Source organism: Carettochelys insculpta, chromosome 1 (genome assembly GCF_033958435.1).
Source record: "Carettochelys insculpta isolate YL-2023 chromosome 1, ASM3395843v1, whole genome shotgun sequence".
Classification (NCBI taxonomy): Eukaryota; Metazoa; Chordata; order Testudines; family Carettochelyidae; genus Carettochelys; species Carettochelys insculpta.
In genome coordinates this window covers 180,043,359-180,056,922 of record NC_134137.1, presented here as the reverse complement: position 1 = coordinate 180,056,922, position 13,564 = coordinate 180,043,359, and the positions used below count along the sequence as shown (strand labels likewise).

The window sequence follows — 13,564 nt, the reverse complement described above, 5'->3', positions numbered from 1 at the left end:
GGAACTCTTTAAGATTATTTTACATTGGATACCTATAAAAAGTCTCATCCTCTATGTGGTTAGAAAACCCATCTGACATTTTTATTTGACTTTGTTTTATAGTTGTTCTTTGGAAAAAATAATTTGTTTCTCTCAGTACCTGTAGTGAAATTATACCTTTTGTCCATAATGCAAAAAGGGATTTTTTTGAACAGATGATAAAACTAACTCTAAATTTGAACTTTGTGCATTGTTGTGCCTGGCAGAAGTATAAACTTAGGCTTTTCTTTGTGCTCTAAGGGATTGTCTTTTTTATCATTCTAATTTGCCAAAGTAGATTGCCTTCTGTTAACATAACCAGTGAGGCATCTGATTTCTCCTTCAACCTGGATAGATGCTTGTACCTTGCTGTGTAATTGTATAATGGCTTTTTTTTCTTTTGGCTACTCTGCTGGTATTTTGGTTCTTTGTTGTTCAGGGTCATTTTCTGTGACTTTTTAAAATGGCCTCCATGACACTTAAGTGTATTATAACTCATTATTTTCAGCTGGTTATTTCTGCTTATCTTTTTGTCTTAAATCTGTGCTTGAAGTTCAGTGTCAAGCTATTATCATATTTTCTGTGCGCTAGGATGTCAATTATATTGACGTTGCTTAGAAATTCTGTCACACTTACTTTCTGAGCCAGACACTTCATGTTACTTAGGACTAACAGTCGCCTCTTTGCTTTGGTTTACTAAAAAATGTTGCTATAAAAGAGCAATGGCAACCAAATAATCCAGAATATCATTAGCCACATATGTAATCCTTGCAGCCAGGGCTCTAAGTTTTTCTGGGAGCAAGTGGAGAGCAACTGCTGACACATTTCAGAAGTTCCAAACATAGCTTTTATTTCTTGTTCCAGTGGTGTCCCTATAGATGCTTCACTATATTGCCTTGGTTTACACTCATTAACATTGACGTTTTCTTTGCATTTGTTAGTGCTGGATTTTTTTTTTTAATGAAGGCTTAAATTCTAAAGAATATAGCTTCCAAAAAAAAAAAACCAAAACCCCCGGTGTGCCAAACCCCCCTAAACTAGTCCAATTTGATCTCCCTTCACTGCAATGTGCAGTGGATACTTTTTGAAGAAACAAAATAGTCCACCTGCCAGTCTTTCCTCTTGTAGTGCATGCACCAGGAATTCTAGGCTGAAAGGAGTAGAAAACATGGCACAGATGTTGATGCAGAGATTATAGATTGGGAGAATTGGGATGGCATGCTTGATGTCAGCATAGCCGTATATGGTATTTTATACTTAAATGATGGGAAATCATAAATCATCTAACAACAGAAATGAAAGTGAACCACTTGTGAAATGATCATGTAAAAACCATGCTATTTGAAGAGTGTGTGAGTTTAAAATTATTTTAAAACCTTTTTTCGGGGGTGATTTCATTAAACAGGAATCTTTCAGATATTGACCAAGATGGAAAACTTACAGCAGAAGAGTTTATTCTGGCTATGCACTTAATTGACGTGGCCATGTCTGGTCAACCTTTGCCACCTGCACTGCCTCCAGAATATATTCCACCGTCATTTAGGTAAATTGATCAAAAATTGTTTGATTTTTTATTCCTGTCTTGCTTAACCTTGGCTTTATTTGGGAAACCTGTTTTGATCTTTTTTTCAGTTATGTGGAAGTCAGAGATAAAAAGCTGAAAAAGCTTATACTTAGCCTGTGTTTTTTGCATTGCACACACAGTATGCAGTATTCTCTGACTGGGGAAATATCTGCTGTACCTTTTTATGTTTGTTTTGCAGTATTGGTTACTGGGAAATAGAGACTCTTCATCACAAGAAGTTACTTTAAAACTGTAGCTTTTGTCAATAAGCAAATTTTAGGAAAATAAACTGAGACAGCAATTTGAACTAAAATCTTTTTGTAATTCAGCTACCCAAGATTACCCTTCGTTTTTACTGCACCACAAGGGGATGCATGAGATTTCGAAACTTGTTCTGAACTTCTATCGTAATGCATTCTGGCTTGTGGTCCAGTAGTATTTATGGATTCCAAATACTGCATCACCTTACTACTTATTCCATTTGCCTCTTCCAACGCAGTGAGAAGGCACCTTTACATATGTTCATTTCTCAGACACTTGAAATTTAATCTTTGAGATAATGATTCATAATTTATAATATACAATGTCTTTAATTATACTCTGCTCCTATATCTGCTTGCTTCTTGAGCTCTGGCATCAACCATAATTGTCAAACCATTTGGCTGTAAGGGGTCTGCACAGTTTACAACTATTTTTTAATTGGCAGAAGACTACGCTCTGGCAGTGGTGTCTCTGTGATAAGTTCAGTATCTGTCGACCAGAGGTTGCCAGAAGAACCAGTGCTGGAAGATGAGCAGCAACAATTGGAAAAGAAGTTGCCAAGTAAGTGAGTTTGCAGTGTTCTTGTAGCTGTGTTGGTCCCAGTATATCAGAAACAAGGTAAGAGAGCTAGTATCTTTTATTGGACCAACGTATGTTGGTCAGAGACAAATTTGTGAGCTACACAGAGCTCTTCAGGTGAATGAGTGTAAGGTTTAGATATGTTCTGTCCTGTTAATGCTTTCTTCTTTTGTCAGCTGCTCATATTTATTAATAAAACTAAAGCATGTAAATTACAGCTGCTTGAAAATGGAAATTGAGGTGCTGACATGAATATTTAGCATCTCGTTTGCATAATGGCAGCCACACAGCCTGTCAGGTGTTGATTTCGAACTAAAAATAGCCATGTAGCTGGAGTTCCTTCAACAGGGTGCCCTGATGTCAAAAGCACCCTTCTTCCCAAATTTTAATTCCCAGGTGGCTACTATTTATGCAAATGAGGTGTTAAATATTCATAGTGGTGCCTCGTTTGCATTTTGAATGGCCATAATTTACATGCCCCTTCTGAAAGGGTGAGGTAGTGTAGCCACGGCCCAAGAGTTTTTATTAAAGTTACAGTATGGTGCAAGAAGCATGGCTGAAATGTGTGTGTCCCCCTGAGTCCCAGCTTCTGAAATGGCATCTGTGGGCCACTTCTGCCCCCTCCCTGACTTGCTTAGAGTGCATTTTGCTCTGAGTGGAGGAGTGACACTATAACTTGCACGTACAGGTCTCTTTAATTGTAACTTGTGCACTTCATGATTTTGTTTTTAATCAGTATTTTATAAGAAGGTACCAAGTTTTGTGAACATTAACCAAGTGGCTTCTGATATTAAAACACTTAAAACCTTGAGTAGTTCTTTGCTTCTGGTCCGTGCTGTTTTTCTAGGCAAAAAGGTGCCAGAATTGAAGTCTGATGATGCCTCATAAGGGTTAGGATGTTCAGTTTTAACAAAAATCCATTAAACTGAGGGTTTATTATAGTGATAGTGGGGAGGGGTGTCCATTAAAGCTGGAAGTCTGTTAAATAGAGGATTTACAGCCCACCCCCACCAGGTTTCCCCAGTCCCAATCCTAGCTCCCCTCTCCCAATGCCTGCGACTCACCAAAGGAGTTGCCAATGCTGGAGGAGCCACCAGAGCCCGCTGCTGTGAGGCTAAAGTATCCCACCCCATGCTGCTGGAGCTGCCCTATCGTGTGTCTGGAGCTGCCCTGCTGCGTGCAGCTGGAAGATGGATGCCGGAACTCCTCCATTTCAGTGTGTTCCACCAGAAAAAAAGTTCTGTGTGTGATTATATCTGTACTAAAGCTGTTCAGAAGCAGCCAGCTGGTTTAATCCTGCATGATGAGTTTTTTAAAGCGTATTTACAGTTGAACTGTGCACTGCATTCTTTCAGAGAACTAAAGAAATTAAACTCATTTCCACCCATATAAACTATACACACTTCTCTTCACTATGAACTGCACATTGGCTCAAATGCCCGTCTGTCAAAGGAGGGCCAACCAGACTCAGCCGAAGTACCATTAAATTAAATTACCTTTATGGATGAAGTCTATACCGGGGCGAGCAAACTTTCTATATTAAAACCCACTTTTCATCCCTGCTGTTAGCAGCCCTCCCTCACCCCACCCCCAGCCTGTCTAATGTAATACAGACAGATGGACATTTTGGTTATGTTCATATGACAAAAAGCCTTTTCAGTTTGTGAGGAAATAAGTATGTACAATGTAAAAACTTTATTAATCAGCATATAAATGTGAGTACATATACCTAAAAACAGTAACATATTTCAACATTTTTAATGAGATGGATGAGCCTGAGACCCAGCAGCCAAGCGTGCCATGCTCCCCGTAAGGTCCGTTGTGCCTCCCTGAGGAGGCCAGCCCTCCACTTTGCTCACCCCTGCTTTATACCACTCCGTGGCAGAGAGATGATGGCAGTCCTGGTAGAATCATGTGAGGTATTACCACCCCCTCACACCTAAGCAATCTTCCTGTGCAGTGCCTTGAAGCCCAGCCAGCCCTGGCACGTGAGATCTAACTTCAATTCTTAATCTGATGTCTTGTGCAGGAAGTGTAGTCACTATGACACTGAACAAACCGTGAAGCAAATAAGTTGTAACTGAAACACTCTCATGGCTTGGAGTCGTGTTTTTACTCAAGTCTTTATGTTGTGCCAGAAAAACATTTTGAAATCATGCAGTATGCCATTCACAGAAAAGATACTTTTGTAGCTGCAATTAAATTCTTCTTCAGCTGTTACGCTGCATGTCAGACTCAGCTTACATCTTTCTGTGTCTGGTCTATGAACTCAGCCGTATTAACAGAATAATAATCAGTAAATATATTAAGTGATTTAAATATGAGGCCCTAAGATGAGCACAGTAGTTTGATTTGTGCTTTTCATTTCCTGGATTAAATTGGATAACTTTTTCAGAAGTTTCTGCAATAAATTAATCAGCCTGCATTCTTCTGACTTCATAGTAAATTCACTTCTACTGCAGTGATATTACATGTGAGCGGTTTCTAATGTCTTGGGAAGGTTGGCATTTACTAGACTAAGATTTGGTCTTTGTGTTCAGTGAACACAACATACGCTTGATAGTACACCATTCACATGTGCTGTGGGACTCCGAATTGTAGTATGTGTGAAATTAGTGGACAGGACCCCCTAAAATTGAGGATAGGCATCTGGATAAAGGCTGTGCTTTATGGCACTGAAAAACCCAAAAGATAGGCCTGAATCATCCTACAAGTAAAGCCAGTGTCTTTGGTGGAGATAGCAGTAGAAGTACCAGTGACAGCACCAAGAATTATCCATTGCAGTTCTGCTTATCAGTAGTTGAGGTTGAGGTACAGTAGTCCCTCAAAATATGTGATTTTTGAACTTGCATTCATGCAAGTTAAGTGCAGCTCAAAATCCTGCTCCCCCAGCTTCAGCTCAGCCCCCCACCCCAACAGGGTCTCGTGGCCTCAGCTCAACTTCACCCCCTTGCCCCTCTGCAGCCATGACCTGCCACCAGGCTTAACCCTCCCCAACTGTCCCAACCCCAGGACTTACCTTTCAAAAGGAGCTCGAGGTGCTGCTGCTACTACATCCCCGGCTGCAGAACGTGCATTCTGCCGGGGAAAAATGCTGACCGCCCGGCGTACCTGAAATTTGAGTCATGTGAGGGTACGTGGGAGTGCAACCCTGACATAACTCAAGGACTACTGTACTGTTCTTGCATGTTGCAAAGTTGTTGGTTCACCCGTCTTTCCATAGTCTTTGCTATAGTAGGCATCCTTCAATCTGCATAGACTATGGATCGTGCCCTTAAAAGTTTCAAAAGTCTTTGCTATGTCTTTAAAAAAGGAAAAAAAAAATTAATTTCACCATTCACGTTTTCTTGTTAGTTACATTTGAAGATAAAAAACGTGAGAACTTTGAACGTGGCAATCTGGAGCTTGAAAAGCGGAGGCAGGCCCTTCTGGAGCAGCAACGAAAAGAGCAAGAGCGACTAGCACAACTGGAACGGGCAGAGCAGGAAAGGAAAGAACGTGAACGACAGGAGCAAGAGCGTAAAAGACAGCTGGAGCTAGAAAAGCAATTAGAAAAACAACGTGAATTAGAACGTCAGAGAGAAGAAGAAAGGCGGAAAGAAATAGAAAGGCGTGAGGTGAATGGATACAGAAATAGTACTACCTTTGAAAATAGTTTTTCAATCTGAATTAAACAGCAAAATACTTGCCAGCATACTTTTTTCTGTCTTTACTTTTTTTTAATAATTCCTTGGAAACTAATTGGCTTAGGGCTTGTCTGCACTACCTCCCTACTTCAAAGGGAGGATGGTAAGTAGGGTGTTGGGAGTTTATTAATGAAGTGCTGAGGTGCATATGCAGCACTTCATTAAGCAAATTCCCCCCCACAGCAACTTCAAAGCGTTAAACGTTGAAGTGCTGGCTCAAGTCTAGCCACGGCTTACCCGCTGGTACCTCAAAGTGCCTGGGCAATTTCTAAGTCCCTTTTACTCCTCAAAATTTTGAGGAGTGAAGGGACTTCGAAGTTGCCCAAGCAGTTCGAAGTACCACTGGGTGAGCCGTGGCTAGATGCGAGCTGGCACTTAGAAGTTGCCGTGAGGAGGAATTTGCTTAATGAAGTGCTGCATATGCACCGCAGCACTTCATTAATGAACTCCCAACACCCTACTTACCATCCTCTCTTTGAAGTAGGGAGGTAGTGTAGACAAGCCCTTAGTGAAATATTTTAAGAAACTAACTTTATTTTCAGGTTTCCTGGAACTAGATAGCAGCAATTTTATTTAATTCTGGGTGCTTTTTTGTGAAATATCTGCCATAATACTGAATGGATAAGATAGTTACATTTACTACAAAGTGTTCTTTACCTCTACTTTGCAAAGTTTTGAGATTGAAGTGATACTGCTTAGGATGAAGGAGCAAAGATTTCTGCCACAACTTGGAAATTATTCGTTCTTCTGTTGCAATCAGTACATTAAATAAAGAAAATAATAAGTTATCTTTGAAACAACAGAAATCAACAGATTTTGAAATCTGTTTTGAAATCAACAGAATTTAACTGATTTAAATGAAGTAGAGCCACATTTGATCGTATTGTGTGAGAAGTTATTCTGATAAGTTTGAGAAGTTGTTTGATTATTCAGAGCGCATTGAAATGTCAAATGTTGCTTAATTTATTAAAATGGAAGAAATATGTATATTTCAAAAATAGTACTTTTTGCTGTTTGTGGCTTCACTTGACCAGGGTTCTTAAGCAGATGCTTAATTTTAACCAGTGGGATTATTCTCTTGTTAAAGCTGATCACATAAGTACTTTTCTGAACTAGGGCATATATGAATGCTCCAGTGTATTTTATGCTAAAACTGTTTGAATGAGAGGATGGGTTAGATTCACAGACAAGGCATTTCAATAGTAAGTAATCACTTTTTAACATATAGGCCGCGAAAAGGGAACTTGAAAGGCAAAGACAACTTGAGTGGGAGCGTAATCGTCGGCAAGAACTGCTAAATCAAAGAAACAAAGAACAAGAAGACATAGTTGTGCTGAAGGCAAAGAAGAAGACTTTAGAGTTTGAGTTGGAAGCTCTAGTAAGTGAAAATCTTTTTAAAATGTTGTAGGTTTAAGTATTTTACTGTGTGTGACCAACCATTTCCAAAAGACTTGTATTTAAAAGGAAAAAAGATGGTGATCATACTGTAAATGGAGCACAATGTCACAGTAACAAACACTGCAGGGTCTTGATTAGTTTCCATAATTACATCTTGCTTTTATTCTGCAAATGACTTTTTTCATGTTAGAAAACACGTAAAACCCTGATTTGCATGATGAAGCATTCTAGTAATCAAAATGTTTCTCTTGTTGCTGAAGAATGATAAAAAACATCAGCTGGAGGGAAAGCTTCAGGATATCAGGTGTCGATTGTCTATCCAAAGACATGAAATTGAGAGCACAAACAAATCTAGAGAACTGAGAATTGCAGAAATTACGCACTTGCAACAGCAGTTACAGGTGAGTGTGCTGGTTTTTCTTAGGCTTGTTTTGTGTCTTGGCCACATTTCCCCACCAAACGTTGTATTCTACTTTGTCATTCTTGAACAGTTCCTGTAATTATGTATAAATATAGTATATTTCATCCCCAAAGATTAACTCAGAAATGTTTACAGTGCTAAGAGTTAGCAGCAATTGACTGAGTATGCACATCACTATTTCACACTCTTGAGTCTGGAAGAAGTGAATAACATGTCCAACTGAAAATGTACAGAGATTCGGGGATGTGGATTTTTTATTCAAATACACATATGGGGTGTGAAACATGGACACTATGTAAGTGTCACATCAAGCAGCTCGAACCATTCCACATGCGCTGCCTCCGTAACATCATGAAGATCCGCTGGCAAGACAAAGTGCCCAATCTTGAGGTCCTCGAGAGAGCCCAGATGACGAGCATCGAAATGATGATTATGAAGTCACAACTACGTTGGACCGGTCATGTCAGCCGCATGGATGCCAACAGAATCCCTCGACAGCTTCTGTATGGTGAATTCTCCCAGGGCATCCGGCTTATAGGTTGTCCACGGAAACGCTACAAGGATACCATCAAAGCCAGTCTGCAGTACAGCAGTATCAAACCTAGGGACCTTGAGGACGCCGCCAGTGACAGAACACAGTGGCGTGCAACAGTCAGAAATACCTGCATTGCCTTTGAGGAAGACCACTGCCTGCATCTACAAGAGGCACGCGAACGACGTCACAGAGCATCAGCAATGCACAACCCACAGATTGCAAACTTCCCATGCACTACCTGCGGCAAAATGTGCACCTCTAGAACTGGCTCATATGGTCACCAGAGGGCACACCATGAGACCAATAACAGATGATCTGCACAAATTTGTCATCGTCGGATCGATGGACTACCATTAACATATATCTGTAGGTGCCCATCTGTGAAGGGCTGCTACTCGCCTCACCGCTGCAACACCTCCTGCTGGCTGTCCCAAGGAATTAGCTCTGCTCACCAGAGTGCCCTCTTTTGGTGGTCACTTTTGCTGCTGGGCCCCAGTTGCTCCATGGACTGTGATGTCCTCTTCATAACAACCCTCTGACTCTGCCATACTCTGTACGCTCCCCTTCTGGGTACACTATTGCCCTCCATCAGTCCAATCACTATATCAGTGGCCAGTGGGACTGGAGGGGACCCAGGCCTGCCAAGTACTCCAGGTCCTGTTCCAGGGATCCAGTAGATGGTTGTCTGCTTGCTCTGTGCCCTCTGAGGATCTCCCAGGGCCTCAGCCTGCACATCCCTGCAGCTCTCCAAGACCTTGGTATCTGCCTGCAGCACTGCTACATCCACCTTCCTTGCTGCCTTCTGTCTGCAAGGCATTCACTTCTCCTCCTTCAGGGGGTGACTGAAGCTACTGTACTCTGCAGCCTTTCTTATATGAGTAAGCCCCACCATGGCTGGCTGCTCCTTGCAGCCTTCCCTAATTGGCTGCCTACTGCACAGCTCCCTAGGGCTTTATTAACCCTTTATGGGTCAGATGCCTGATCTCATCTCCACATATATTCAAATATACATACTACCCATACAGCAGTAGCTACAAAACTCCTCCAACCCTGTCCATTTGCCTTCTCAAGTTGGAATTCACTGGGACATTGTGGTGAACAATAATCTTGTGAGAAGCCTATGTAGCAGGCAAAGCCTAACAAGATCAAGTGCCAGGAAGATGGAAAACTTAATCTAAAAGTAAGAATGACGGTTATCAATGGTAAGGGCGGTTAGTAGTTGTAATACATTACCAAAGTTTTGGCAAATTCCATGTCACTTGGAATCTTTAAATGAAGACTGGAAGTCTTTCTGAAAGATAGCTCCAGTTCAATTACAAGTTACTGATGGCTCAGATTCAATTAAACATTGAGTGAAATCTCATCAGACTTGCTCATAGTTCCTTTTATGAAGCTGTGAAAAATACCAATTGACTGCAGGTGTCTGAGGTATTTTTAATGCCTGTTTTGCTTCAGTCTTCACTAAGAAGGTTAATGGTACCCAGATACTCAGCAAAACTAACATTAATAGCAGGAGGGTATACAAGCTAAAACAGGAAAATAATTAGTTAAACTTGAACAGTTTCTTTACCCATTAAAGAATATTGAGATAATTAGATGTATTCAAGTCAGCAGGACCTTTTAAAATTGATCCTAGGGTACTTAAGGAACTAGTTGAAGCAATCTTGGATACATTAGTGATGGATGATGTTTGAGAACTCTTGGAGGATAATGAGGTCACAGAAGACTGGAAAAAGGCAGGTACTATGTTTGCCTATCTTTAAAGGACTCAGGGAATTATAGATTAGTCAGCCAAACCTTGATACCTGGAAAAGATTGTGGAACAAATTATTAAACAATCCGTTCACAAGTACCTGCAGGATAATAGGACTGTCAAAAATAGCTGTCATGGATTTGTCAAGAACAAATGATGCCAAAGTGACTTAATTTCTGCCTATGACAGGCTACTGGCCCATCTGATGAGGGGAAGCAGTAGAGGCAAGGTCTCTATGGCTACATCTACACTAGCCCCAAACTTCGAAATGGCCACGCAAATGGCCATTTCGAAGTTTACTAATGAAGCGCTGAAATGCATATTCAGCGCTTCATTAGCATGCGGGCGGCCGCGGCACTTCGAAATTGACGCGCCTCGACTTCGAAGCAGGCGGGGTCCTTTTGAAAAGGAGCCCCGTCGGGACGAGCCACGCGGCGGCTAGGCGCGTCAATTTCGAAGTGCCGCGGCCGCCCGCATGCTAATGAAGCGCTGAATATCCATTTCAGCGCTTCATTAGTAAACTTCGAAATGGCCATTTGCATGGCCATTTCGAAGTTTGGGGCTAGTGTAGACACGGCCTATTTTAGGAAGGTTTTTGAAACAGTCCCACATAACCTTCTCATAAGTAACGTAGGAAGATGTGTTCTCAGTGAAATTGCTATATGGTGGATTCACAGTTGTTTGAAAGCCCATACGCAGGTTGGTTATCAATGATTTGCTGTCCAAATGATGGTGCATCTAGTGGGGTCAGTCGTGTCACCAGTATTGTTCAGTATTTTCATTGCTAACATGGAGTGGCATGTATGCTTATAAAATGTGAATAACGCCAACCTGAGGAGGTGGTGTTAGCCTTTAGGGGGACAGGATTAGAATTCAAAATGACCTTTACCAATTGGAAAATTGGTCTGAGTTCATCAAGATCAAATTCAATAAAGACAAGTCCAAAGTACTTCACTTAAGACACAGATACACGACTGAAAAATGGGACATAATGGTCTATGTGGTGACATGGCTGCAAAGGATCTGGGAATTATAGATCATTAATTTGAATTTGATGTAGCTGCAAAATGGCTAATATTCTGGAGTGTAGTAGGAGTTTTGTCTGTAAGACATTCTTCCTCTGTACTCAGCAATGGTAAATCCTTATCTGTAGTACTGCGTCCAGTTCTGAGTGTTCTGAATGTTCTCTCTTTTGGGTTCTCTCAAAAAAATAAAGTTAGAAAACTTGATCTATGAGAAGAGGTTTGAGGCGAAAAAAACTGGACTTTAGTCTTTAGGAAAAACGATTGAGTGGAGACCTGATAGCATTCTTCAAGTATGTTAAGTTTATTATACAATGATTTGATTTGATTTTTTTCCATGTCCATTAAAGCAGGATGGGTATTAAAGCCATCAGTCTGCTGCAAGGGAGATTTAGGTTAGATATTGCAAAAAGCTTTCTAATCATAAGGGTAAATAAGCTCTAGAGTAGGATCCCAGTGGAGGTTTTGAAATTCCCATCATTGGAAGATTTTAAAACAAGCTGAAAAGATGTTTGTCAGGCATGGTCAAGGTTTAATTGGTCGTGTTGTCATGAGGATAATTTCTCAAAGTCCTTTCTAGCCCTTCTTTTTTATGATGCTGTGACCACAAGTGTTTGAGACCATATAAGTTAAGTGCTGGATAGTTTTGGATATTTATTTGTGGGGTAAGGTATTCTTTTTTTCTTTTTTACACATTTTGTAGGATGAGCTCTCACAGCCTAGAATGGGTACTTACAGATAGGTTATTTATGAATATATTCTAAAACCAGGAGAAACCGCTATGATCACCTGAACTGAATTGCTGTATAACACAGGCCGTAGAACCTCTTTGAAGTAAATCCAAACTTATGAAATACTCTCATTCCCTACATTTTTACATCTCAGGCAGAAGAAGTAAAACATCTCTTCCTGCAAAAACCTAGAATGCAGATTTTATTTCAGTAAACTTTTGGTATTTTACTAACATATCCTGGCTACATATGGAAGCAGTGAAGGGGGCATTGACTTATGATTTCTGGTGTTCACATGTATTATTCTGCGTAGCGTATTATTCTGCTTAACATAGTTTATATAGTCATGTTTAAATAAAATGAGAAAATAGTTTATATTCCTGTGCAGAAAATAGTTTATATTCCTTTGGTGTACTTCTGCCCTCAGCATGTACGCACATGTTCTGACTTTTGCTGGAGGGTGTGCATATATGTATCTGAGGACCGAATTTGATACTGTTTTTACAGATTCTTGTGATCCCCATAACACGTGAGCACCTCTTAACTTTTTAAAAACAGAAATACCAATAAAATTGCTTTTGCTTGTGTTTTCTTGCCACACCCACTCCCTTGTTTTTAAGCTGGTTTGTTTGATTAGTTGTGTGGAGGAGAGTTGGTTACCTGTGGTGCCTGAGTTCAGCTGATTTGTCTGGGCATCAAGACCAAACAGAATCTTTATCTGATGAAATACTGAGCTAGCACAAGATGATCTGCTGTGTCAAAAGATGATGGTTCTTAATTATTTATATTACATTAATACACAGAAGCATGGGCAGCAGGTAATATACGCAGGGGAAGGCATTGTCTTTTTTCAAAAAGACAGGGGTAACCCTGCCCATGCTTCAGCCAGCCAGCCTGGCTGCTCCTTTGGCCAGAGCAGAGCTGGGGATGTGGTGCTCTAGGGGAGTGGCGGGGGCGCTGTCCTGGTGCTGGGAAGACAGGACAGGTGGTAGCCTTGGACACGGGGCATTATCCATAAAGTTGGTGGTGGGGGAAGGCTCTGGGGGCATAGGGCAGGGCCCAGCAGGGCTCTGATGGGCATGGAAGAGGTGTGGGTCTAGGGCTTGCCTTTGCCCTCTGCCTGTGCCCAGAAGCCTTCACTTGGGGGTCAGGTCCATGTCGTAAGCACTTCAAAATGCTTTAGGAAGAAGAGTTCTTGCTCACAAGTTTAAAATCTAGCACTCAGCAACTGAGTATTAACAAACAAGTGGAGAGTACAGAGGGGAAGGTGAGTGAGGCAAACATTAGCTGGAAACACATGGCTGCATAGATAGGTTGTATGTGTGACTATATGGCTGCAACTGACATTTTAATACTGTTATAAGATAAAATGAACAAATTGCAGGCAAATTGCCCTATTGACATGTACCTAGATGTTACTGATTTTATTGCATGCATACAAGGCTTGACTGCCTGCAGATGTCTGACTCAAAATGTTATCTTTTATACAAACTTTAGGCCATCATTTTTACTGTATCACTGCTTCCCCTTCAGATGTCCTTTCACAAAATAACTGTTCCTTTTCTTAAATGACTTGCCCTAATTGTATTCTGAGTT

The 13,564-nt window shown here is 40.9% G+C and overlaps 1 protein-coding gene across 4 annotated transcripts in view; it reads left to right on the top strand.

Annotated features, from left to right (window-relative positions):
• The window catches only part of ITSN1 (intersectin 1), a 219,055-nt gene that overhangs the window by 93,135 nt on the left and 112,356 nt on the right, over positions 1-13,564 (top strand). For all 4 annotated transcript variants that reach the window (XM_074996511.1, XM_074996519.1, XM_074996529.1 and 1 more), the window contains exons 10-14: positions 1,424-1,561; positions 2,289-2,404; positions 5,777-6,039; positions 7,337-7,486; positions 7,767-7,907. In XM_074996511.1, coding sequence (XP_074852612.1) covers positions 1,424-1,561; positions 2,289-2,404; positions 5,777-6,039; positions 7,337-7,486; positions 7,767-7,907 — 808 coding nt within the window. The remainder of the gene's footprint in view (positions 1-1,423; positions 1,562-2,288; positions 2,405-5,776; positions 6,040-7,336; positions 7,487-7,766; positions 7,908-13,564) is intronic.